The following is a 25,639-nucleotide window of genomic DNA, read 5'->3' on the forward strand; positions in this document are numbered from 1 at the left end:
ATGGCTTCAATGGCTTTCAGACGGCTTGGTGCCGCTCCTACGGTGAGTGTGGTTGGGGTTCTTTGTCATGTTTGGCCCGTCACAGCCGGGCCGGTTGTATTCTCTTTTTTTGCCCTCCGCCGGCGCAACTTCCAGACTATGGAAACGCCCTGGACGCCCTCCGAATCTTGCCGCTTCACGGTCTCAAGAGGTTCCGAGGACTAGGGTGTCTGCCGTCTCTCTTGATCGACGACCCCGCGACCTCGTGATTGCTGCCATCAATCTCACAACCCGCCGCCCCTCCACATCCCGAGAAAGCGATACAGCCGGCACAACATTCTTGCAACTCGCTTTTCCGCTGACCTCGAGTCACTAACCTGCTTTTTCGTCTGCTCCAGGCGGCCACCAGGGCCTTCTCCCGCCCGTTCTCATCCTCGCGCAGCGTCGGTAAGCTTTCTCGCTATTTCTCCCAATGTTTTCCGTCTCTGACTCGGCTTCTTTCCCACAGCGCGCGTCTTCGCCAACGGCCCCCTCCGTGCCAAGGAGGCTTCTCCTTTCGTCAGCAACAAGTACTCCGTCATTGTATGCTCCCACCCTTTCTCCCACTTCACAATACAGACCTGTCGTCGGCTCTCCCAAACATCGAGCTCGGCTTCTGCTCGCTGCCGAACGAAACGCTGCCGATCTGCCTGTTTGCTGGGATCTTAGAGCTGACCCGCACCTTTCTTCTTCCCATCTATAGGACCACGAGTACGATGCCGTCGTTGTCGGTGCCGGTGGTGCCGGTCTGCGTGCTGCCTTCGGTCTGGCTGAGGCCGGCTTCAAGACTGCCTGCATTTCCAAGCTGTTCCCTACCAGATCCCACACCGTCGCCGCTCAGGGTGGTATCAACGCCGCCCTCGGCAACATGCACCCCGACGATTGGCGGTGGCACATGTACGACACCGTCAAGGGCTCCGATTGGCTTGGTGACCAGGACGCCATCCACTACATGACCCGTGAGGCTCCCAACTCGATCTACGAGCTGGAGAACTACGGCTGCCCCTTTTCGCGTACTGAGGACGGCAAGATGTAAGAATTACATGCTAAGCAATGTCTCGCCAGTCCAATTACTAACCTTCTGACCCCTCCCCTCCTCTAGCTACCAGCGTGCTTTTGGTGGTCAGTCCCAGAACTTTGGCAAGGGTGGTCAGGCTTACCGTACGTGCGCCGCTGCTGACCGTACCGGCCACGCCCTTCTCCACACTCTCTACGGACAGTCCCTGCGCCACGACACCAACTACTTCATCGAGTACTTCGCCCTGGATCTGATTATGCAGGATGGCGAGTGTGTTGGTGTTATTGCCCTCAACCAGGAGGATGGAACCCTGCACCGCTTCTTCGCTAAGAACACTGTTCTGGCTACTGGTGGTTACGGACGTGCCTACTTCTCGTGCACTTCTGCCCACACTTGCACTGGTGACGGCAACGCCATGGTGTCTCGTGCTGGTCTGCCTCAGCAGGATCTGGAGTTCGTCCAGTTCCACCCCACTGGTATCTACGGTGCCGGCTGCCTGATCACCGAGGGTGCCCGTGGTGAGGGTGGTTACTTGGTTAACTCCGAGGGTGAGCGTTTCATGGAGCGTTACGCCCCCACTGCCAAGGATCTGGCTTCCCGTGACGTCGTGTCTCGTTCCATCACTCTCGAGATTCGTGAGGGCCGTGGTGTCGGCCCTGACAAGGACCACATGTTCCTGTCTCTGAGCCACCTCCCCGCCGAGGTCCTCGCCGAGCGTCTGCCCGGTATCTCCGAGACCGCCGCCATTTTCGCCGGTGTCGATGTTACCAAGCAGCCCATCCCCATTCTGCCCACTGTTCACTACAACATGGGTGGTATCCCCACTCGCTGGACTGGTGAGGTGCTCAACGTCAACGAGAAGGGCGAGGACGTTGTTGTCCCTGGTCTTTACGCCTGCGGTGAGGCTGCCAGTGTTTCTGTCCACGGTGCCAACCGTCTGGGTGCCAACTCTCTTCTGGATCTGGTTGTCTTCGGTCGTGCCGTTGCCCACGATATTCGCGACAAGTTCACACCCGGCGCTGCCCTTCGCCCCGTCGCTGCCGATGCTGGCTCCAAGTCTATCGAGGACCTGGACGCTGTCCGCACTTCCAGCGGTCCTCGCCGCACTGCTGACATTCGTCTGGACATGCAGAAGGCTATGCAGACTGACGTCAGTGTGTTCCGTACCGAGGCCTCGCTCCAGGACGGTGTTCGCCGTGTGACCGAGGTCGACAAGACCTTCAAGGATGTTGGTATCGAGGACCGCTCCATGATCTGGAACAGCGACCTGATTGAGACTCTGGAGCTGCGCAACTTGCTGACTTGCGCGTAAGTTTAACCCCCTTTTCCTGTCCCTTTTCCCCTGCCTCTCGAGGCCTATATGTGCAACATTAGAATCACGCTGACTCTTTTCCTCCTAGTATCCAAACCGCTACCTCTGCCGTCAACCGCAAGGAGTCACGTGGTGCCCACGCCCGCGAGGACTACCCCGAGCGTGATGACAAGGAGTGGATGAAGCACACCCTGTCCTGGCAGGCCGAGCCTCACGGCAAGGTCGATTTGAAGTACCGCAAAGTCATCTCCACCACTCTTGACGAGAACGAGTGCAAGCCCGTTCCTCCCTTCAAGCGTGTGTACTAAGCAGCCTAGGCCATGTGCCGTTTTTTTCTTCTCCATTTTCTCTTGTCCCTTTTCTTTTCCCTTTTCTCCTCTTTTTTTCCTTGTGTTCTCAATCGGCGACTGCTTCTTGTTTTCCTTTTTCCGCTTTTTGTCTTTTCCTGCTGTTGCTGCTGCTGCTTTCCAAATGGAATCCACCAGGCTCAAGGCATTTTGTTCTTGCTAACTACTGCGAGGTGTTGCAAATGTCTTCTTGCCTGCATTCTCACATGTACAACATTACAATCGGCCCATGGTCGCGTCGAGTCCCTCATTCTGCTTGGCAGTAGTGTCGTTCTCCTCCTTTAACTAGTACCATGATAGTTTCTCCGAGAAGGTGTTTTTGTCTCTGGGCTTGTGAAGGGGAGAAACAGGAGGAGGGGCCAAACAAACGCTGTATAAAAGGGTTTTTTTTTTTTTTTTCTTACAACTTAGACTTTTTTCTCCGTACCAAACGAAGCATAATATTTATCCTTCTGTTTTCTCTCGTCTTGCTCGTCTCAGTGTACCATGTTGACTCTCAGAGTCTCTGTTCCCTGGGGTGCATTGCTGTTTGGGGTGTTTTTGTTAGGGTTTGGCTCTGTAGGGCTAACTAGTCAATCTGTGTAACAATAACTAACTAGGTGAACAATAACTTCGCGGGGGTACCATGATAAGCCTCTCCTGGGAAAGGCACTTGCCTTGGAGAGACGAAAGCTTCTTTGCTCTTGCTGTTATTGAGTAAAAGGAGAGCTTCCTTCTCGGGGTCTCGGGGTAAACTCTGTGAAACCTGTTTCCTTTAGTTTGTCTTCGTGTCTATTCTTTTCCATCGTTCTCTTCTTCTCACCTACAAACCTACAAGTCTCCTTTATCCTATATCCCTTCTCGAGCCTTTGTGTTTTCCATTTATTGTTATCTTTCCTAAAATTACTCTATAGTATCGGTACTAGTGTTTAGTATTGGATATTTTTTCTCTCATCGAGCGACTCGCCATGCTGTAGGTCTACGTTTATTGTACTTCCATGTTGATCTACTGAATTGCATTGCTGATATTGTAACATTGAGATTTGAACCTATACCCTCCATCATGTCCGAACCAGAACCAGAACCATGTCCAATGGATGAAGCCCTGATGGAAATAGACGAGGACCTCTTCTATCCGCAAGCGCGCCGAGATCCTCTCAGGGTGGTACGCTCCAGGGCGTTCTTCATAGGCAGGCCCGGCTTCATCCCTTGTATCGGAACCATGTCTCTAGGCACACCATCCGACTGCCCGCTGCTCGCCAAGCTGCGTGTAGCTCGTGATATGCAATTCCAAGGCATCGAGCTATTCTAGGCAGATTTCAATGCCTTTGTTATGCAAGCCATTGGTCTGACGATTGAAGACTACTTGCGTGGGGCCCGTGTAGTTCGAGACTACAGCGAATCTCTTGACCTCAAGATTGTTAGCTTGCAGCCGTTTGCCAACTTCGATGGAATGATGTCCGCCTCCAAAAAAGAGTTGATAAAGGAAGCTTTTACCGAGGTCTGGCTCAAGGTCTTGGAAATCCTGGGTGTCATGATGGTTGGCGTTCCAGCTGCGTATAACTGTGAAGAGGATTTCTCAAACATCTTGTATGAGACCTCTGAAGACGTCAACTGGATATCCCAAGAGCTTCTGAAGACCCCCGGTATCATGGTTGGATACGAGCCTCTTTGCTTCTCCCGTTTCAATTCAACATGGCAAGCAGCACTGAATGTGGTCAATGGATCCAACTATAAAAGCATACTAGATGGCAACCTGCCGATCACCGGGCTCATCATCGACACTTTCAACCTATGTGGAAGCACAATTGCCAACCCAATTACCGACACGGGTTTTGAAGTGAACGGGCATGAAATTTTAGACAAGAGTCTTGACGAGCTAAAAAGATCAGTGGCAGTAAAAAACGGTATCATCTGTCTAGTGCAAGTTGCAGATGCGAAGCTCGTCAAGAGAGGAAGATCGAACCCCTACGATATAAACAAAAAGGAGGTCAAGAGAGTGTGGAGCCGCAACTACCGTCTCTTCCCATGTGAAACAAAGCGCGGCGCATATCTCCCAGTACTCAAGGCGCTACGGGAGCTCACTGACCCCGAGGGGATTGCGTACCAAGGATACATCAGTCTGGAAGTGTTCGTTGGATCATCTGAGGAGAGGACCATTGACCCTGTCTATCATTCCATGGCAGCTTCATACATGCCTGACCAAGCAGGAAGCTGGGGGCTTCCCACTGCGGCAGCTTTGGAGTGCGGTCACCGAGCACGGACCAGTTGGATGAGGCTCTGCGGTGAGCTTGGCTGGCAGTCGGATTGGTCTCCCAAGACTGACGCCGAGTATGTTGGTTATTCCGACTCCGTTTATTCTGGAGATGAGTGAAGGTTGCGGCGTGGAGTGCACTTTGGGTCATAGCCTTTGATAATACTAGGTACGAAATTGAAAAGTAAATGCGTACAAGTGCAAATTGTGAAAGTGAGTGAAAGAATTTCGATAAGAGAGTCGGTGGTTATGGTGAACGTTTTATATACTGGGGAACCCTATTGGAGTAGGCAACGTGATATGACTTGGAGCTAGTTAGTTGGTTTTAATATCTGACATTCCGGGGCTACTCCTTCAAGATAATGGCTTTCCGCATAGAATACCATCAAAACTTGAAAGGTCGTTCCTGGCGTTGGAGTAGGCTGGAATGGACTGTTGGTGTGGTTCTATATGTTCACGGCACCTCAAGATATTTGTTTCTAGACATGTTTACACTATTACATAAGCATATTTGGTTATACAATATTGTGTTTCTAGATACACCATCTCAGCCAAGATGCCGAATGCTCCGTCCTTGATCGTTGCTGTTAAGTAGTTTTTCTTTTTGTTATTTTGTGCTAAGTGGGCCGCATTGGCTACTAGACTAGCTTATTTAAGGGGTGTGAATTGAGATGGAGTATTCCTGATTGGTGTTTGTGTCTTGGTGAACTTGGGGTTATGTAGAGCATTCTGGTTGGGTGACTGAGCCTTTAACGTATACCAATCTTTTTTTTTTGGTTATTGTGCTTGTTTGAGTGGTAGCTTTTGTGGTGGAGGTTGAATGTGCTTGTTGTGGGTGGAGTAATGAGTATCCTGGATTTTGAATCAGAGTGGCGTTGGAGAATATGTTGAGTGTCTGCTGAGGACTGGCGGGCTGGAACCCTATGTTGTAAAGGGCATACTACGAGAGGGGTGAACCCTACGGCTTCCATGTCTTGTTTATGATTTGGATGAGTGTGCTTGCGCGTGTGGGGAATAACGTGTGGTGACCAACCTCGATCACGACAGAAGGAAGCTGAAGGGCCCTTGTACCACAAGCCAGTATTTACCAAGAGCCAATGAGAGAAAATGGAAGTCAGCAGTTGCCTCGAATATGTCAACAAAGCCAGTCGCATAAGTGATTGTTTACATGCTCTAGTAAGAGGTAGCTGCTTCAATGAAGGCTGCGCGTGCTCGGCATGAGCCGGCTAACAGCGCACCAAGCAGCTGCCGAGACGCCGAGTCTGCCGCCTAGTGTGATTCCACATTGTTTTGGATGCTATGAGCCAATGAGAACCCTTGGACTGGCGAGAAATCGTACCACTTTCTAGTTCAGCTGCGCTCTTGGCGGTAGGTACGCGTTCTGACGCGCCGTGTGCCTTCCTCTTCACGGCGTGTCGTGCGGTAGTGGCGGGGCTTCTGGTGTCACAAGAAAAAAGCTGCTCACCGCCTGCCGGTTCGGGCCGAGTGGGTGGTGGGGGCATGGACAGAGTGCAATGGGCTCGGAGAAGTTTTTGATAGCAAGAGGATGTGCGCAGTGGTCGATTGAGGTTGAAATCAAGCCAGGATGTAGCGGTGACTCGTGCGTATTTGCACATGTCAAAAGGTTGAGGAGCAGGCGGGAAATGAGTTCTTGGCGTCGAGAGGGAGGGATGTAGTGCGACGCTAAAAAAGCTTATATTGACGACATGTGGCGGAGAGGGGTCCTATGGTGTCGGAGGAGAGATACATTTCCAGTTACGCAGGGCCTTTTAAACATGCAACCGCGTTTTCCAATACTCTCAATGGCGGGGGTTCATATGAGGGTCTTGAAAATGTATCACAACGCTTATTTTACCGTGATATCATGGAGTGCCTACTTTCTGAGATGTCTTCTGCGGGCAAGATGCGACCGGGAGACCGAGCAGCGGACTCCGCGCGTCAAAAGCCTTTGGTCCTGTATGGAAGTACCATTTCTGAATCGAATGGACCTCCCAGGCCAGTTATACGAGCGATTCTGACCGAGATATCCACCACTAAAACCCAATCGTCCTGTCCGTCTGAATCCCCGTACCTTCTCCCCGCCGGCCCGACGCGTGTCGCGTCCCGAATTCTGCCAGTCATATGGCTCCCCGCCTTCCATTTCGGGCCGGGCTGATTGCGCCAGCCAACCAGAGCTGACGGTCTTGAGCAGGGGGGGCTCTCTGGGTATAAAAATGCGGGCAGTCTCCTGTTGCTCCGGTTGCTGGTCGATTCATTTCTTTCTTCTACATCATCACTCCGACATTGCGTCCGTTTGACTACTTGTGACTTTGCTTCGCGGCTTTGCTTTTCTTCATCGACTGACTTGACTTTCTGATTCTGTTGTTTTCTGCAACTGCTCTGGCTTCTACCATCGTCCATTGTTACTGGCCTCTTTCTCTCTCGTCGTAGTTGCCTGTTGACTTGGGTCATTGTTCTATCCTCGATTCTCGTCTGGTGTTTGCTCTTGCTGTTACTGCTGTTGCTTTTCTTGCTAGCTACCTGCCCCTGTGTCAACATGTCTCGTGTAAGTAGTTGCCCCCTTTCTTGGTGCACACCTTCCTGCGTCAACACATTCACTAACTTCCAGCCCTAGCCCACGAATCATACTGCCACTCCTGGAGGATCGGCTTCCCCGCCGTCTCCGCCAGGTCCACCACCGGGCCCGGCGTATTTCGCCTCGGCATCGGGGTCCGGTCGCCTCCGGACCCTGGATCTTTATCGCGCCCGGTCCGGCAAGGTCCACCGGGTGACCTCTTGGGCTTCGGCCCCGCTGCGGTCTGCGTCCTTTCCCAGGGCGCAGCCTCCCCTCAAGTCGGTCCTGCGGCCGTCTATCTCGCTGCGCTTTATTGAGCGCCCGAAGAAGACGGTCCGCTGGGCCTTTGATGTGAAGGAGAACGCCCCTCGTCCAAAGAAGGTGGACGAGGAAGAGCCCGAAGACTCGGGCTTAGATCTGGAAGCCTTGGTGGCGGAGGCCAAGGCACTGATGGCAGCAGAGTCATTGACTATGCAGGAGGCTATCAACCAGGTCCTGGCCCGCGCACTGGACCCAAGTGATGACGAAGAAGGGGAAGATGAAGACGAAGACGAAGGCAAAGACAAAGAAGAAGAAGGACCCAGCGACTGGGGCTTCAACTCCTTCTCGTCTGAGTCAGACGCGGAGGGAGGTGATGCTGCCCTGTCCCCCGAGGAACAGTCCTCAAATGGCCTGGTGTTGCCAGACCCGTTCTCGCCTTTGGGCAACAACGGTCTGGCTCTGCCAAGCCTGGTCCCCTACAACAGGGGGGACATGGCCCGCACTCCCAGCCCCACTGGCGAAAGCCGGTCGTCTTCGCCCTTCCTCTCGTCGCCGCTTGACGCGAGAGTTTCTCCCGCTCGGGCTTTTCCCTGGGATGCCGGTCTCACGACCGGCGAAGACCGGATGTCTGTGGCTGAGAGCCCAGACCTCCCTTCCTCGCCGTTCCTGTCCACTCCCCGCGATGCCTCGCCGTCTCCCTCCCGTCTCACTTTCTCCCAGGCTCCGGGAAATTCGCTTGAGGAGAGCCCCGTGGCTTCGGCCTCTTCAGTTTCCTCATCGGCGTCATCGACGCGCACGAAACTACGGGAGGCCTACGACCGCCCGTTCCCCGCCCGCCAGTTGTTTGGCTCTGCGTCGCGCACGCAGGGCTCTTATTCGCCTCTTTCTTCTCCTCCTTCTCCTCGCTCTCCTTCGTCCCGTTCGCCCTGGGGCCTTGAGCCGACCGAGGTGCTTGTGTCGTCTCCTTGCCCGGCTCCTGCGCCCGTCCGCCGCCGTAAGAAGCAGCCCCCTGTTCCCCACACGTCGATCCGGGGCGACCCGTTCCCAGTCTTTTCTCTTTTGGGAACAGTCTTTTGGGCTGTTGTCAGCTTTGCCCGCATGGCCTGGGCCCTTGCCATCTCGGTTTCGGTCGACATGGCGAGCCCCTTCTCCTACTTTTGCTCCGCCTTCTTCATCCTGCTTGCTCGCCTCGCCCTGCCCACCCTGTTGGCTCTTCTCTTCGCTGCCTTGCGCCACGGCGTCTGTTCCACCTTGGCCATCCCCCTTTCGCTCCTGCGGTTTGTCAGGTCCTTTGGACCTCCGCCACCCCCAGGCAAGGATAGGTGGGAGTTGTGGGAGGTGTGCTACCTCATAGTTGGTGCCCTCGTCATGCCATGGTGCCAGCTCCTGCGCTTGATCGTCCTGTTCTTGTGGCCCTATGTCGAAATGGGCTACTATGCTGGAATGTCGTGGTACAGCGATACCACTCGATCAATTTCTCGTCGTGCTTCTCACGCCCTGAGCCTGTGTGGATGGGGGATTCGGACAGCGATTGCCACTGTTTGCTGGGAGCTTTTTTAGCCAATGCACTGGGCAGCTGGGCTATCCCTACCTGATCTCCTCCGGGCTGTCGATATCTTGCTGGTCTGCCTGACGACCACTGTTGTTTTTGCCCTTGGCCTTTTGTTGTCGCTCTTGTCGACTGTGTGTGTTGGCATTGTGTGCCTATGCTCTGCCGATTCCTCGATAACTCCAACGCCACCCAGCGAGCCTGAGCCTGTTGTCCCAGTCGTACTGGAACCACGGTGGGGCCGTCTCAACAACTTCCAGGCTGCTGGAATCCACCCGGTCCCTGCTAGCTGGAATGGACCCATGTTTGGTGCAATGCGCAGAAGACAGTAGAGCTTTTGGCTCCTGTTCTCTCGTGTTTGTCCTGCTAGTTTCCGTTCTTCTGGTTGCATAGGCCATCCTCTCAATTTCACCTGTCGTGATACTATCTCTAGACTTTCATCTACGGTTTTGTCCGCAGCTTGATCTGACCGTTCCCGCATCCCCCCAATCTTCTCTATTTCTTGTGGATGGCCTCCCATCGCCATTCGACACCAGACACTGCCCGATGCTACTTGAACAACGACACGCTCCCTGCCTGAGCTTCTGTTTGAGTTGTGTAACCCGGGTTTTCCTCTGTACAACATGGCTTCACCGTGTGGTGGTAGGCCTGGCTCCTTCATGTGTTCCTAAAGTCCCCTTTATTATTGATATCCTTGAAGCTTTCTTATTCATTGTGACTATGATTTTCATTCATCATTACTATCATTTTTGCCATGCTTCGCTTCTGGCTTCCCTAGTTTTTAGGCCTCACCGCGTCGAGCTCCCGCCATATCCTGGGGTCTGCCCTTGCATAATAAGAGGGCACACCACCCAGGGCTTTATTCCAAGAAGGCGAACCCCCGATAAACATTGTCACAAGGGGGACTATACCGAGCTGAAGGACGAGCAGGACGACCTGTGGGGAAGTGTATTCTTGCAAAGAGCCGAACAAGGTCGGTTCCGATGGGGGCATGTCCTACAAGGACATACCCCTTTCTCTTCATCGTCTTCGCCTTGGAGACCCGTCTTCGAGACCTATTTACACGGAATAGGTCTTCAGAGAACAGGTTTCTCAAGACTAGTCTTAAACGAACAGTTACCAAAGCAACTGTTCAGCTTGGGATGCGTCTACATATGCCTACTTTTGTAAGGTTTGCTTTTGGGGAGCAGATTGTCAGAGTCCAGGCTGGCATGGGACGCTTGCCACAACCTCTCTTTTCCTTGTTGTTTTTGTTTTGCTTTCTGCGTTGATGATGCGGCTTGTTTTTTGACCCCGCAGCTCACAAGAGGCTACAGGGCATGTAGCTTCGCTTTGTTTTGTTTTGCTTTCTGCGTTGATGATGCGGCTTGTTTTTTGACCCCGCAGCTCACAAGAGGCTACAGGGCATGTAGCTTCGCTTTGTTTTGTTTTGCTTTCTGCGTTGATGATGCGGCTTGTCTTTTGACCCCGCAGCTCACAAGAGGCTACAGGGCATGTAGCTTCGCTTTGTTTTGTTTTGTTTTGCTTTCTGCGTTGATGATGCGGTTTGTCGTTTGACCCCGCAGCTCACAAGAGGCTACAGGGCATGTAGCTTCGCTTTGTTTTGTTTTGTTTTGCTTTCTGCGTTGATGATGCGGTTTGTCGTTTGACCCCGCAGCTCACAAGAGGCTACAGGGCATGTAGTTTCGCCATGGTATTTAGCATCTCAATTTTCCACCGTGTGTTTCTCCATAATACTACTTCTTTTCTATTGTTTATCTCTATTGTCTGCCATTTTCCTCCCTCATATCACCGTGATGTCATGTTGCCTCCTCCACTCTACCTCTCTGTAAAATTGAGTCATTAGAGAACCTGTCTGTCTCAATAGTCGCGTCATGCCATAGTATATCTATGATCTCATCTCCTGAGCTCATGTCTTTCCCTCTCATTTTCCGCTCTCTCTTCTTGCCTGTAGTGCTCCTTCCAATCGAACATCTGCTTCGCACCGCCCATTTGCTACCAATGTGTCTTATTCTTCTCTACACTAGCGACAGAATCGCTTGTAAAAACTACTGCTTGTCGAGGCGTATGTACTACCACTGCGCCAAAAAGACGAACGTTCCTTGGACTTGCTTACTTAGTCTGGCTTCTATTTTCCATTATGTACACTGGGCTCTCATGGCCATTGTGCTGTACGCTAACTGGGTAACTTGGCCTCTTTGTAGTGATCCCGACAGCGATGGTTTGACACTGCTGGCACTTCAAGTATTTCTGCCGCCTCAATGATCCTTGTTAGTACCCACATGCCAAGTCTTGTGTGACATGGTTATTGAACTGTCGTCCATAGTGGAGTCCCAATAAGCGAGCCCCCGCAAAAAAAAAACGCCGAAGCTGTATCGTGATAGCGAACTTTGCCTTCACAAGCAAGAAACTGGCCGCGTGGCCCAATGGCAAGGCGTTTGACTACGAATCAAAAGATTGTGGGTTCGAATCCCATCGTGGTCATCAGTTTAATCATCCACTTCATCAATGTGGTGTTCTCTTTTTGTGTCGGGCCCTCGATGAGGGTATTGGCAGTTCTAGCCATCTATTTTTTACTAGCCACGAACAGAGGCGCCATCTGGCTGGCTTCCCAAGTGGCGAGACGCGAGTAGACAGGCGCGAGTAGACAGGTAAATAAAGACTTTCATCATCATAAAAAATCAATCAATCAACCTCGCGAGTAGACGGGTTAATAAATACTTTCAACTCAACTCAATTCAACTCGACATCCACAATACTTTTCATGTAGCCTAGTTACGTTCAATACAGTAAAGTCACACAAAACGGCGAAATCAACAACATCTCCCTGCTAAGTAAAGTCGGCGCGCCAGAGTCCCTTTGCCATTATACTTTGGAAGGTGAGGTTGCTGTATGCATGGTTCGCATTTTAGACTTTGGTCTTCACTTCTCTCAGTTATCCATTTAAAATTGATACACGAAATCATCCCGTTTCCTGTCTTCTTTTCCTGCTTGATCCTGTCTTGTTTTTCGTTTCATCGTAACTAGCATCTTCTCCCTTTCTTGCTTCGTTGCTGTACTTTGTTACGCTGGACGTACCTACTGCTAGATTCTAGGATCCCTATCCGCAGCCTGTTTGGCGTGAATCGGCATTCAGTTTCGTCTAGTGGTAGGACAGATGTATCCTCAAATGTAAAGTCATTTTAACTTTGTAATTTTATCTCTACTGTTGGATATTAATTACCGATGGTTTGGAGCAAATCAACAGACTCAGCGCTATAGGGTTAGGAGTGCACAGAGACCATTCAGAACGTGATCTCCAAGGCCGCTGTTGATTGGTTGACCCCTACAAGATAAAAGCACAAAAGCATGATACTCGATCCACTCCAGAAATACAACATCCCAAGCCTCAGGGGTCTTGCTCTTGGGAAGCTTTACCCCCCGGACTCCGCTTCAGGCATGTTGAGCGCCATGGGCGTTGGGGCAGGTATCGTCTACCCGGAGACTACCACCAGACTCTTGGTGTGGGAGGCCCACCAGAAGAACTGCCCCCTTGAAGGCGGGGTACTAGGGACCCGATGGTGCCCTCCATCAGCCGTCCAAGGCCGCTCAAACCTTTGCTCACCGGCGCTCCAGACAGGTGCCTCCACTATCGCATGCGACGCGGCAGCCGCGCCGATACGGAACATGCTGACAGTACGATGCTGCCACCGATTAAGCGTAGCCACACGCGTGATAACACCCCGCGCTCACGCCCGCTTCGACCACAACAGCCGGCGACCGCAACAGAAACATTGAGCAGAAGACACACCAGTCACTCTCGAGTCGTTGGCGCTCCTCTAACCAGAAGGCTCAGCTCCCCCGGTGGTCGATGAGACCCACATCAGGGCAGCTATAAAATCCATGGACATCGAGTCTGCCCCTGGTCCCTCTGGTTGGTCCCCTAAGTTGGTGATCTAAGCAGCGCGGCACCCAGACTTCGTCAGCTTCCTGATGAGACTTGCTGGCGACGTGGCTGCTGGCACCTCCTCCAGAAGGGCCCTTCTCCGGGTCTCACAATTGGTGGCGCTAGACAAGATCCTCGGCGTCCGGCCGATCGCAGCCGGCGAGATCTTTTACTGCCTGGCCACCCGTGCCGTCCTCTTCTCTGCTGGCCTACACGGCCTCCTCCCGAACCAACTTGGCGTCGGCAACCCCGGTGGTGTCGATCCTGCCATCCACCTGATGAGAGAGGCTGTTGAGGGAGACAACCTCCGAGGCTATGAGCGCCTTACGCAGCTCGACTTCTCCAACGCGGTCAACACGGTTTCGAGAAAAGCTATGGCTGAGGCGGTGCGCAGATTTCGCCCAGACCTAGTGAGCATGGCAAGATGGGCGTACGACGAGCCCAGCCTCTTGATCACTGTCGAGAGCAATCGACTTGTTTCGACGGAGGGTGTACGTCAGGGTGACATCCTCGGGCCGCTGCTCCTTAGCCTTCAATTCTGCAGCTCATGAGCCTGTGATTTCCACGAAACCGCCCCAAAGCATTTTAAGATTCTTCTTACCTCTACGATACCATCACCCATGTCTACGCTTTTGATGAAGACCAAATCCATCACCCAGCGTGAAGCTCAAGAATCGGCTCCCACTTCCAAACCAGCGGCTCCTACCACACGCCAGGCCCCTTCCGAGGTGCCGTCTGACCATATTTCGTCCTTTTCCGAACTTGAAGACATCAGCGGCCACTCCGTTGACGCACACTCCCCAGGATATAGCCCGCCTGACGCCACCACGAGTCACAACGACAAGATGGTCCCCGCTCCGCAGCCAGAGCCACCCCAGGCTGCCATCAACGCCTCCCCGATTGAGAAAATAGAGCGAATGAGGCTACAAACCCAAGTTCTCACAGTTGCCTCTGCCCACCCCCCAACGATGTCGGATGCAGATGCAAAGGAGGAGAAAGAGAGCCGCGCCCGAGCTTCTCTCATCACAACCAAGTACCTGAGAGTCGAAGTTTGGGGTTTATGCATCCCCGACTCAGACGCTTTCTCTGGACCCAACAATTGGTCCTCTTGGTACTCCTCTGTCGTGGATGCGTTTCGCGAGCCGAATCTACAACTCCGAGATGTCAAGTACCTTGACGAAAGCACCCACACTCGCCTCCGCCGCATGCTGAAAGCCACAGTATGCGAGACCCTCAAGGACATCGTTTCTCGCACCACGGACTTTGAGGAGGCCATCAACGCTCTCTAGAACGAGACGGTCGGAACCCTCTCTATGACCAACGAGGTTTACCTGGAGAAGCTCAAAGACTTCTGTTTTGCTCCCGGCGAGACTCTATCCACCCTTGTGCCTAGGTATAAAAGCCTAGGGCTTCGTCCAAAAGAAACGCTCAGTTCCTCCCGAGACTGAACCCTCGGGCGTTGACCAAACCACTCATACCACGCATCCAAGCAAGATGGCTGAACCATCTTCTTCTCACGCTTCGCGTTCGAACGATGCTACCGCTCCCGTCGAGGAGCAATTCGTTAAAATGTCAGATTTCGAAATGATGGACAAGCGATACCAAGCCATCATCCTTGAGCTCCAATCTTTGAGAGCTACAAAAACTGCCACCAACGACGAAGACGAGGCCAGAGCCAAATCGGCTAAGAAGGTCTCCATCAACCTAATTCTCGAATGTCGTTGGGAATTTGACATATCATCAACTTCACAACTACAAAACGCCTCATCCTGGGCTTCTTGGTCGTGGTCTGTCCGCATATCATTGGGCAACCTCGGCATCGATATTCTGGATACGCCGTTTTTCGCGCACGACGTTCAGAGCTACCTGTTAGGTAAGCTGAACACCACCGTCGCGCCCCATCTCCAAGCCTCGGTCCGTTCAAGCGCCACAGTTCTTGAAGCATACAACGCTCTTAGGGCTTCCACTCTGGGTTCAGTCACCAACGCTGTCAATGAGGTTCGGGACAAACTCCAGGCAATCAGCTTTCGCCAAGGGGAAACTTTTTCTTCCCTTATCGAAAGATACAAGAAGCTTCTTGGCAAAGCCAACCCTTGGAAGTGTTCACCAACGACCTCGACAAGATTTCTGCACTGCGCACAGTCGTTATCAGCAAGTACCCCGAGCTGAGCATGAGTTTGGCGCGGTACAATGACTGGTTCATGTTCGTGGAAGACCTCAGCCGCGAGTCGCATTTGCCCAAGTACCGTAAGACCTCCTTTCAGCCACAAAGGAAGTCTCTGGGTTCAGGACCCACTTCATATGAAAGGAGGGCAGGCTGCTGGAATTTCCATAAGCCTGACCACCGCTCTGACCACTGTCGCGAGCCCCTCAACCAACCGAGGATCGGCGCTCGCCTCTCAGCCGTTCGTGCCCGAAATGGCAGCAGTCAGAAAAGCGGACCTTCTCCTCAGAAGCAGTCTGTGAACGTCGCCGACAGTGCCGTTTCATTTGATTATGGTATGACGAACCTCCCTAATCCGCCATCCCACCACATTCCCATCACGAAGATCAACGCGTCATGTTTCACCCTGTTGTCGATTGAAGACCTGAGTGCTGGCTCCACAATCGATAGAAGCGTGAAATGGCTAGCCGACACTAGCGCCTCTGTACACGTCGCGCACAGCAAGTCCTACTTCGTGCCTGGGTCTTTGGTGGATGCTCGGATGATGGCATCTACAGCAAATGGGAACGTGATGGCGACTCAAATGGGCAATGTAATTCTTCGGGCTAGAGAATCCAATTTGAGGATTCAACTGAAAGATGTTCTTTTTCTACCACAAGCTTCTGTGAATATCCTCTCTCTGTAGAAATGGAGCGAGGCAGGCGGCATTCTGGCTTCAAACAAAGTGATCACTGATCGACGGATAGTAGCTACATGTGATTCCAAGTTCAGATTTCAGGTCAGAGTGGTTTCCTCTGCGGCCAATGCAGCCGACGAAGAGACGCACGACAAGGCCGTCGTCGCCAATGCTCTAGAAACACCATAGCCAGGACCAGAGGGTCTCTCATCTCCCAACCCAAGTTCTCTAGCATGTGGGCATGTGGCACCTGTCTCAAAGCTAAAGGAACCAGGTTTTCCCCTCAGGACGAGCGACCACCAGTTCACCATATCATGAACTGTGCTCATATTGACGTCGCTAACGTAGGCTGGATATCCGCCAACGACAGCAGGTACTTTGTCGTTCTCGTTGACTAGTTTACAAAGTACAAGTGCGCTTTGCCTATTCCCAAAATCACTAAGAAAGCGGGAGACATAATCATAGCACAGCTCAAAGCTTGGACAGTGCAAACTGGTCGCCTTTCCGTCAAATTCGTGCTCGACAATAGAACTTCAAATGGACGACGCTGCCACAAGGCAAGAGAGCCATAGGAGTCAAGTGGGCATACAAGATAAAAGTCGACAAGGACGGCAAAGAAATACGAAAGAAGTCGAGACTGAACGCGAGAGGAGACCAACAAACCGAAGGGATCGACTACGACGAAACGTTCGCCTCCACAAGCAGACCAGACTCGTGGCGAGTGATGCTAGCACTAGCGCAAAGGGACGGGAAACCAGTACGCCAAATAGACGTTATCACGGCATATCTATATGGGATACTACCAGAAGATGTCTGCTTTCATGTACACAAGATGATCCGCGAGTACATGAGCCGACACCCAGAAGAAGCAGCGGAAACAGGATACGGAAACGACAAGTACATCAAGCTTGAGAAATCGCTATATGGACTCAAACAGGCAGGGAGGTGCTGGCAAGGGCGCTTACGAGCCATCCTGACAAAGATCGGCTACAGCCCAATCCGATCAGACCCAGCGATTTACACGAACGGCAAAACAAGCATATGCACTCACGTCGATGGTTTTTATACACCGGACCAAACAATGCAGAACTAGACAAGTTCGAGAAGAAACTACAGAGACAGATAGCGGTCGAGCTCAACCTCAACCCCAACTTCCTAATGGGAGTGCGCATAGGCATACGCAGAACAACCACGAACATCGACCGACAGACGTACGCCAGCGACATAGCGGAAGAACTTGGAATACAAACAACGACAACCACACAAACGCCGATGCACAAGTACGAAACAGACGGCGACACACCACCATTGGACAAGCAACAAGCCACACAATATAGGGCAACACTGGAAAAGGTGAACTACATGGTAACCATGACCAGACCCGATCTGGCAGCAGCGTGCAGCACAATGGCGGCGAACATGGGTGAACCGACAGAGAGAAACAGGGAACAGCTAAAGCGACTAGTACGGCACATCGCTAACACCACACAATACGCAATACGATACGCAGCAGCAAGAGGGCAACCCAACAAGAAAGTTAAGATATTTGGATACAGCGACGCGACATGGGCGGATTGCAGGCGAACAACAAGATCACGCACAAGATGTGTATTCTTCATCGTGGGAGGACCAGTGAGTTGGGCATCGAGAAGACAACCGACGGCGGCGAAGTCAACCGCGGAATCAGAGTACGCGGCAGCATCAAACGCGGCATCCCAAGGAATATAGTTACACAGCCTGCTAACAGAGTTGGGATACGAACTAGAGCTGCACATGTTTTGCGACAACAAAAGCGCCATCAATTTCGCGAGCAACATGAAGTTCAGCAAAGCCATGAGGCATGTGGCCGTACACTACCACTTTCCGAGAGAACGGGTAGAAGACGGAACCATTCAACTGTCATTCATACCGACGAAGTATCAAATGGCCGATATCCTGGCGAAGGCGCTGGACAAGCAAACCCACAACAGACTGGCGCAAGCACTACAAGGCGCAAAACAGGGGGAGCGGCCACCGCACGAAAGCATAGAGATACACGACGGAGTCAAAGACTAGGCAGCACAGGATGGCACCGCAACGAAAATGTAAGATTGTTTGAATCAAAGACCAGCTAAGGTCTCAGTACTAGGGTTGATACCCAACGAGGAGGCTGAGATCCCAGCAAGATGAGACAACAAACGGGAATAGAGTGAGTCCGTTTTGGAAACGGCTAGGAGAGGGTTGAGGTCACGTACTAGGAAGGCAACCTAGCACTAGGAACCAAATCCCTGGAATGTAAGGAACCCGAGACGGGAGTATGAGGGATAAAGTAACCAAGGTTACTAATCCAATACGAAGGAGATAACAGGGGGCCATACAAATGTGTGGGTCCCCGAAAACCTATAAGAAACCAAAGGAGTAGCAACAAAACGAAACATGGATCTCTTGGAGGACAAGTTGAAGTTTGCGTTTACAAGATACCTATCTTCAGACCGTTAAGTTCTACACATTCTATCTACCAATTAGTGAAACTTCTATACCCATTCAATACACCACCACCCACCATATTACAGAAAAGGCCAGGCGATGAGGGGCAGTATGAAAATGGTATACATCACCTGACCGGACAAGCGATGGACACACCCCGGGGAGTCCAGGAGGAAACGGGCAGCCACCGATGAGTCAGCCAACGCCTCACCGACCCACATACCATCAGCCACAGCTAGGAGGAAAGATAAAACGGCCTGCGAGGCCGAGGATAGGAGAATGGATAGAGATGGAGGAATTATGCAACCATTCAGAGTCTACTTTGTTATTGAGATCGTTATTAATTCATTCACCCCCATCGCTATAACTGATGACTGCTTGGAACATATCATACCCTACCCGCTTTCCACACATTGTGCGGCATCCACCAGAACCACCTCGTGCCCCTACAAAGGGTACAAGCTGCCACCAAGGACATGATGTACTATTCTTTGATAATCTTTTGATGATCATGGTTTTCTAAATAGATTGGATTTTACTGTTGAATGGGTCAATTCTACACTTCCTGCACCGCTCGTTCTGCCGCGCCATTCTGCGAGGAACTGTAAGGAGGCGAAGGGACAGCCTTGACGCCCATGCTGTCGCCCCAGGACGCGATCTTTGCAATGTTGACGTCGGTGCCGTTGTCGAGAGGTGACAAAGACGCGGCTTTTGCTTTAGGCACGCCTCGCAGCTCCACATGGCCGAAAAGTTTGGGGAGGGGAAAATGGATCTGCGTGTTCCCTGAACGATAGTGTGGCGGAGGGCATCATTGCCAATGTGATTCAGGCACTCATGCATGCTTCTGGCCTTCTACAACAAAGTTGCTTCCGCGTGGAGTCCATCGTCGCACGTCAGGTCTGAGATGACCGCGTTCACCATTTCCACGGAATCCCCATTCTCAGAGTGACCTAGAGAATCCATGTAGTACTTGGACATATTCATCACTTTGAACCTGCAATTTTTGTCCACGAACGAAACTTTCTTTCCATCAAGCACCAGCCCTCGGCCATCATTTTTGCCGCGAATTTTCTCAAATTGCTTCATTGACATGGTATCTGCGGGGCCATCCGGGATGTGTAGAACATCTTTCAGCATCAAGGTAGCGCCCAATTCCACCAACAAAATGGCAACAGTGCCCTTCTGACGCACAACGCCATCATCCGTAGCCGACGCCACCCCACGATCACACGACCGCAGGCTACCCGGCGCAAAAGCATCCAGGCTGCGGTGGACATGAACTGTCGCGCCGGTATCCACAAGCATGGGGGTTTCTGGGGTGAGGTTAGCGTTGTTGTTGGTGGTGGAACCGTCGCCGCTAATGGGAAATCGGACCTTCAGAGTTGGAACTGGAATCTTGGACGGCTTGCGTCCGGGCAGCAATACGCTCCGACTCGCGAGTGGACATATAGCGTATTGGAGGAAAACGATATGAATGGTAGATCCGGAGGGCGGATCTCTATCGCGCTGATCGAGAACGAAAAGACAAACGTTATAAGAGAGTAATCGGCGCGCTTCGTAAACACGCAGACTCATAACCTATTGTTTGGGTCAATTGACTCTTTTATTCATAAACTATCTCAAAATGGTAGATTCGCCAGATTACCTTTTATACCTAGAATATGAATGTGAATGTTATTTTTAGAGTCCTGGGGCCCGCAGCGTTGTTATCATCGAGTGATATCATGCCGTGGGCCAGATTCCAACGGGGAACATGAGGACTATAGTGGAGCTAATACTGAACGGGAGTACTATATACATGATGTTGACAACAACAGAGGGCCATTCGGAAGTACTTTAGCAAAAGATGCTCTTTGGATACCCAGCCAGTGAAAAACTCGAAAAACCTGATATCCCTTGTCACATCAATCCTCAGAAAATTCCGAAGAATCTTCTTCACTGGTCCCGCAGGCCATATCTCCCCCGGACGGTGTGCAATGAACACATTCACTATCGGTTTCCAGGGGCTGCCACACGCCGTGAAGCCCCGCGGTGAGGCCACAATTTGTCCAGAATCGTAGAGCTTGTGGTCAACGAAGGCAGGCGAGCTGGAAAAGAACTGTTGAACCTCTAAAGGACAGTCACGAGTTATGAAGGGGGAAAATCCCGAGATGGGTCGGGAGTGAGTAGGAGAGGAGTAAATCGACGACGAAGAAAACCCTCAAAGTAGTAAATGCGGACTCGAGTCCTAAAAACTCATGAGAATGGCAGCAGAATCGGAGTCATGGTGCTGGCCTCGGAAAAAACCCCAGCAAAAGCTCAAGGGGAGGGGGGCCGACCTCAAAAGTAACCCCCCCTCCCCCCTTCCGAGGGTTGTAGGAGGGAAGGTTGCTTTTTGTGTGAATGAGTAAGCGTGTGTTAATATCGATGATCTATTCTCTCTATTCTGGGTTATGGCCGTCCTCCTGGGGTCTCTTATATACTTGTCGCATGTAAGACTGTGGGCGCACTCATCTATGTATGATCATCCTATATGAGGCTGTGGGGCCAGTGGCGGCCGAAGAAGGACGAATTCTCGCGGAGATATTAGCGTTGCTCCGGGGGGAGCTTATCGAGAAGGGAGCTGTGACTCGCTGTGTTGAGGTCGTGCATGACTTCCCGCTGGGCTTTGGGGACCTCAGGGGGGGCTCTTCAGGGTCACGATAGTTGCGAGGGCGGCTTGGGCAATGTCTACTGTGACGGGGTAGACAGCATGGGACTGCTCGAGGTAGAACGGGATGCCCATACCTCCCAGGCGCGTGGGGAGGGCCATAATGTCGTTGTCGTGGGGGACGGGAGCGTCCACGCCTCTGATCCAGCGCATCACCTTGAGTAGGTGGGCATCGAGCTCAGCCCACAGGTCATCAAGTCCATCCGGCCGAAGCGTTCGGACAAGGTGCCTGAGGCCTTGCTGCGTGCACACCCGCAGGGCGAGAAGCGCCTGCTGGCGGGACAAGCGACCCATTCGGCGGTGGGCGTGCGTCTGCTGGGCAATGCGGCCAGCGAGGAAAGCCCGACGGGCAGGCTCTGGGCCCAAGGAGCCATGCACCGCTATGCCAGACGAGGCACGGCAGTCCTGGACGAAGGAGACCTTACTCTTGGACAGGTTGAGGGAGACCCCGATGTCCATGTCATCAAGGATCTCGGTCGCCTTGTCGAGTACTTCCGTCCTCCGGCCTGCGACGAGCAAGTCGTCGAGGTAGGCTATGACTTTCTCGTGGGACCAAGGGCTGCCATCAGCCTTTTCACGAAGGTTCGCATTGCCAGACTGAAGAGCAACGGTCAGAGGACGTCACCCTGACGTACACCCTCCGTCGAAACAAGTCGATTGCTCTCGACAGTGATCAAGAGGCTGGGCTCGTCGTACGCCCATCTTGCCATGCTCACTAGGTCTGGGCGAAATCTGCGCACCGCCTCAGCCATAGCTTTTCTCGAAACCGTGTTGACCGCGTTGGAGAAGTCGAGCTGCGTAAGGCGCTCATAGCCTCGGAGGTTGTCTCCCTCAACAGCCTCTCTCATCAGGTGGATGGCAGGATCGACACCACCGGGGTTGCCGACGCCAAGTTGGTTCGGGAGGAGGCCGTGTAGGCCAGCAGAGAAGAGGACGGCACGGGTGGCCAGGCAGTAAAAGATCTCGCCGGCTGCGATCGGCCGGACGCCGAGGATCTTGTCTAGCGCCACCAATTGTGAGACCCGGAGAAGGGCCCTTCTGGAGGAGGTGCCAGCAGCCACGTCGCCAGCAAGTCTCATCAGGAAGCTGACGAAGTCTGGGTGCCGCGCTGCTTAGATCACCAACTTAGGGGACCAACCAGAGGGACCAGGGGCAGACTCGATGTCCATGGATTTTATAGCTGCCCTGATGTGGGTCTCATCGACCACCGGGGGAGCTGAGCCTTCTGGTTAGAGGAGCGCCAACGACTCGAGAGTGACTGGTGTGTCTTCTGCTCAATGTTTCTGTTGCGGTCGCCGGCTGTTGTGGTCGAAGCGGGCGTGAGCGCGGGGTGTTATCACGCGTGTGGCTACGCTTAATCGGTGGCAGCATCGTACTGTCAGCATGTTCCGTATCGGCGCGGCTGCCGCGTCGCATGCGATAGTGGAGGCACCTGTCTGGAGCGCCGGTGAGCAAAGGTTTGAGCGGCCTTGGACGGCTGATGGAGGGCACCATCGGGTCCCTAGTACCCCGCCTTCAAGGGGGCAGTTCTTCTGGTGGGCCTCCCACACCAAGAGTCTGGTGGTAGTCTCCGGGTAGACGATACCTGCCCCAACGCCCATGGCGCTCAACATGCCTGAAGCGGAGTCCGGGGGGTAAAGCTTCCCAAGAGCAAGACCCCTGAGGCTTGGGATGTTGTATTTCTGGAGTGGATCGAGTATCATGCTTTTGTGCTTTTATCTTGTAGGGGTCAACCAATCAACAGCGGCCTTGGAGATCACGTTCTGAATGGTCTCTGTGCACTCCTAACCCTATAGCGCTGAGTCTGTTGATTTGCTCCAAACCATCGGTAATTAATATCCAACAGTAGAGATAAAATTACAAAGTTAAAATGACTTTACATTTGAGGATACATCTGTCCTACCACTAGACGAAACTGAATGCCGATTCACGCCAAACAGGCTGCGGATAGGGATCCTAGAATCTAGCAGTAGGTACGTCCAGCGTAACAAAGTACAGCAACGAAGCAAGAAAGGGAGAAGATGCTAGTTACGATGAAACGAAAAACAAGACAGGATCAAGCAGGAAAAGAAGACAGGAAACGGGATGATTTCGTGTATCAATTTTAAATGGATAACTGAGAGAAGTGAAGACCAAAGTCTAAAATGCGAACCATGCATACAGCAACCTCACCTTCCAAAGTATAATGGCAAAGGGACTCTGGCGCGCCGACTTTACTTAGCAGGGAGATGTTGTTGATTTCGCCGTTTTGTGTGACTTTACTGTATTGAACGTAACTAGGCTACATGAAAAGTATTGTGGATGTCGAGTTGAATTGAGTTGAGTTGAAAGTATTTATTAACCCGTCTACTCGCGAGGTTGATTGATTGATTTTTTATGATGATGAAAGTCTTTATTTACCTGTCTACTCGCGCCTGTCTACTCGCGTCTCGCCACTTGGGAAGCCAGCCAGATGGCGCCTCTGTTCGTGGCTAGTAAAAAATAGATGGCTAGAACTGCCAATACCCTCATCGAGGGCCCGACACAAAAAGAGAACACCACATTGATGAAGTGGATGATTAAACTGATGACCACGATGGGATTCGAACCCACAATCTTTTGATTCGTAGTCAAACGCCTTGCCATTGGGCCACGCGGCCAGTTTCTTGCTTGTGAAGGCAAAGTTCGCTATCACGATACAGCTTCGGCGTTTTTTTTTTGCGGGGGCTCGCTTATTGGGACTCCACTATGGACGACAGTTCAATAACCATGTCACACAAGACTTGGCATGTGGGTACTAACAAGGATCATTGAGGCGGCAGAAATACTTGAAGTGCCAGCAGTGTCAAACCATCGCTGTCGGGATCACTACAAAGAGGCCAAGTTACCCAGTTAGCGTACAGCACAATGGCCATGAGAGCCCAGTGTACATAATGGAAAATAGAAGCCAGACTAAGTAAGCAAGTCCAAGGAACGTTCGTCTTTTTGGCGCAGTGGTAGTACATACGCCTCGACAAGCAGTAGTTTTTACAAGCGATTCTGTCGCTAGTGTAGAGAAGAATAAGACACATTGGTAGCAAATGGGCGGTGCGAAGCAGATGTTCGATTGGAAGGAGCACTACAGGCAAGAAGAGAGAGCGGAAAATGAGAGGGAAAGACATGAGCTCAGGAGATGAGATCATAGATATACTATGGCATGACGCGACTATTGAGACAGACAGGTTCTCTAATGACTCAATTTTACAGAGAGGTAGAGTGGAGGAGGCAACATGACATCACGGTGATATGAGGGAGGAAAATGGCAGACAATAGAGATAAACAATAGAAAAGAAGTAGTATTATGGAGAAACACACGGTGGAAAATTGAGATGCTAAATACCATGGCGAAACTACATGCCCTGTAGCCTCTTGTGAGCTGCGGGGTCAAACGACAAACCGCATCATCAACGCAGAAAGCAAAACAAAACAAAACAAAGCGAAGCTACATGCCCTGTAGCCTCTTGTGAGCTGCGGGGTCAAACGACAAACCGCATCATCAACGCAGAAAGCAAAACAAAACAAAACAAAGCGAAGCTACATGCCCTGTAGCCTCTTGTGAGCTGCGGGGTCAAAAGACAAGCCGCATCATCAACGCAGAAAGCAAAACAAAACAAAGCGAAGCTACATGCCCTGTAGCCTCTTGTGAGCTGCGGGGTCAAAAAACAAGCCGCATCATCAACGCAGAAAGCAAAACAAAACAAAGCGAAGCTACATGCCCTGTAGCCTCTTGTGAGCTGCGGGGTCAAAAAACAAGCCGCATCATCAACGCAGAAAGCAAAACAAAAACAACAAGGAAAAGAGAGGTTGTGGCAAGCGTCCCATGCCAGCCTGGACTCTGACAATCTGCTCCCCAAAAGCAAACCTTACAAAAGTAGGCATATGTAGACGCATCCCAAGCTGAACAGTTGCTTTGGTAACTGTTCGTTTAAGACTAGTCTTGAGAAACCTGTTCTCTGAAGACCTATTCCGTGTAAATAGGTCTCGAAGACGGGTCTCCAAGGCGAAGACGATGAAGAGAAAGGGGTATGTCCTTGTAGGACATGCCCCCATCGGAACCGACCTTGTTCGGCTCTTTGCAAGAATACACTTCCCCACAGGTCGTCCTGCTCGTCCTTCAGCTCGGTATAGTCCCCCTTGTGACAATGTTTATCGGGGGTTCGCCTTCTTGGAATAAAGCCCTGGGTGGTGTGCCCTCTTATTATGCAAGGGCAGACCCCAGGATATGGCGGGAGCTCGACGCGGTGAGGCCTAAAAACTAGGGAAGCCAGAAGCGAAGCATGGCAAAAATGATAGTAATGATGAATGAAAATCATAGTCACAATGAATAAGAAAGCTTCAAGGATATCAATAATAAAGGGGACTTTAGGAACACATGAAGGAGCCAGGCCTACCACCACACGGTGAAGCCA

General features: G+C 51.9%; 7 protein-coding genes across 7 annotated transcripts; 5 read left to right on the forward strand and 2 right to left on the reverse strand.

Annotated features, from left to right (window-relative positions):
* On the forward strand, window positions 1–2,656 carry BROUX77_002522 (uncharacterized protein; the record flags this gene model as incomplete). The annotated part of the gene is made up of 6 exons (XM_073747072.1): window positions 1–42; window positions 378–426; window positions 488–561; window positions 722–1,050; window positions 1,121–2,344; window positions 2,437–2,656. 6 exons carry the CDS (start codon window positions 1–3, stop codon window positions 2,654–2,656), a joined length of 1,938 nt encoding a protein of 645 aa, XP_073607604.1.
* Window positions 2,657–3,737: 1,081 nt separating this feature from the next.
* Window positions 3,738–5,048, forward strand: BROUX77_002523 (uncharacterized protein; the record flags this gene model as incomplete). Its single annotated transcript, XM_073747073.1, has 2 exons — window positions 3,738–3,839; window positions 3,987–5,048. 2 exons carry the CDS (start codon window positions 3,738–3,740, stop codon window positions 5,046–5,048), a joined length of 1,164 nt encoding a protein of 387 aa, XP_073607605.1.
* Window positions 5,049–7,464: 2,416 nt separating this feature from the next.
* Window positions 7,465–9,303, forward strand: BROUX77_002524 (uncharacterized protein; the record flags this gene model as incomplete). Its single annotated transcript, XM_073747074.1, has 2 exons — window positions 7,465–7,473; window positions 7,543–9,303. The coding sequence occupies 2 exons, from the start codon at window positions 7,465–7,467 to the stop codon at window positions 9,301–9,303; spliced, it is 1,770 nt and encodes a 589-aa protein (XP_073607606.1).
* A 3,961-nt stretch (window positions 9,304–13,264) lies between these two features.
* BROUX77_002525 (uncharacterized protein) lies at window positions 13,265–14,506 on the forward strand (the record flags this gene model as incomplete). Its single annotated transcript, XM_073747075.1, has 2 exons — window positions 13,265–13,708; window positions 13,799–14,506. The coding sequence occupies 2 exons, from the start codon at window positions 13,265–13,267 to the stop codon at window positions 14,504–14,506; spliced, it is 1,152 nt and encodes a 383-aa protein (XP_073607607.1).
* Window positions 14,507–14,711: 205 nt separating this feature from the next.
* On the forward strand, window positions 14,712–16,246 carry BROUX77_002526 (uncharacterized protein; the record flags this gene model as incomplete). Its single annotated transcript, XM_073747076.1, has 4 exons — window positions 14,712–15,215; window positions 15,281–15,464; window positions 15,621–15,973; window positions 16,067–16,246. The coding sequence occupies 4 exons, from the start codon at window positions 14,712–14,714 to the stop codon at window positions 16,244–16,246; spliced, it is 1,221 nt and encodes a 406-aa protein (XP_073607608.1).
* A 3,129-nt stretch (window positions 16,247–19,375) lies between these two features.
* On the reverse strand, window positions 19,376–19,970 carry BROUX77_002527 (uncharacterized protein; the record flags this gene model as incomplete). The annotated part of the gene is made up of 2 exons (XM_073747077.1): window positions 19,376–19,836; window positions 19,898–19,970. 2 exons carry the CDS (start codon window positions 19,968–19,970, stop codon window positions 19,376–19,378), a joined length of 534 nt encoding a protein of 177 aa, XP_073607609.1.
* Window positions 19,971–21,179: 1,209 nt separating this feature from the next.
* BROUX77_002528 (uncharacterized protein) lies at window positions 21,180–22,291 on the reverse strand (the record flags this gene model as incomplete). Its single annotated transcript, XM_073747079.1, has 2 exons — window positions 21,180–21,782; window positions 21,848–22,291. 2 exons carry the CDS (start codon window positions 22,289–22,291, stop codon window positions 21,180–21,182), a joined length of 1,047 nt encoding a protein of 348 aa, XP_073607610.1.
* Window positions 22,292–25,639: the final 3,348 nt, after the last annotated feature.

The sequence above is a fragment of the Berkeleyomyces rouxiae genome (genome assembly GCF_048999995.1).
Source record: "Berkeleyomyces rouxiae strain 22BRR77 chromosome Unknown BrBRR77_ptg000002l, whole genome shotgun sequence".
Classification (NCBI taxonomy): Eukaryota; Fungi; Ascomycota; class Sordariomycetes; order Microascales; family Ceratocystidaceae; genus Berkeleyomyces; species Berkeleyomyces rouxiae.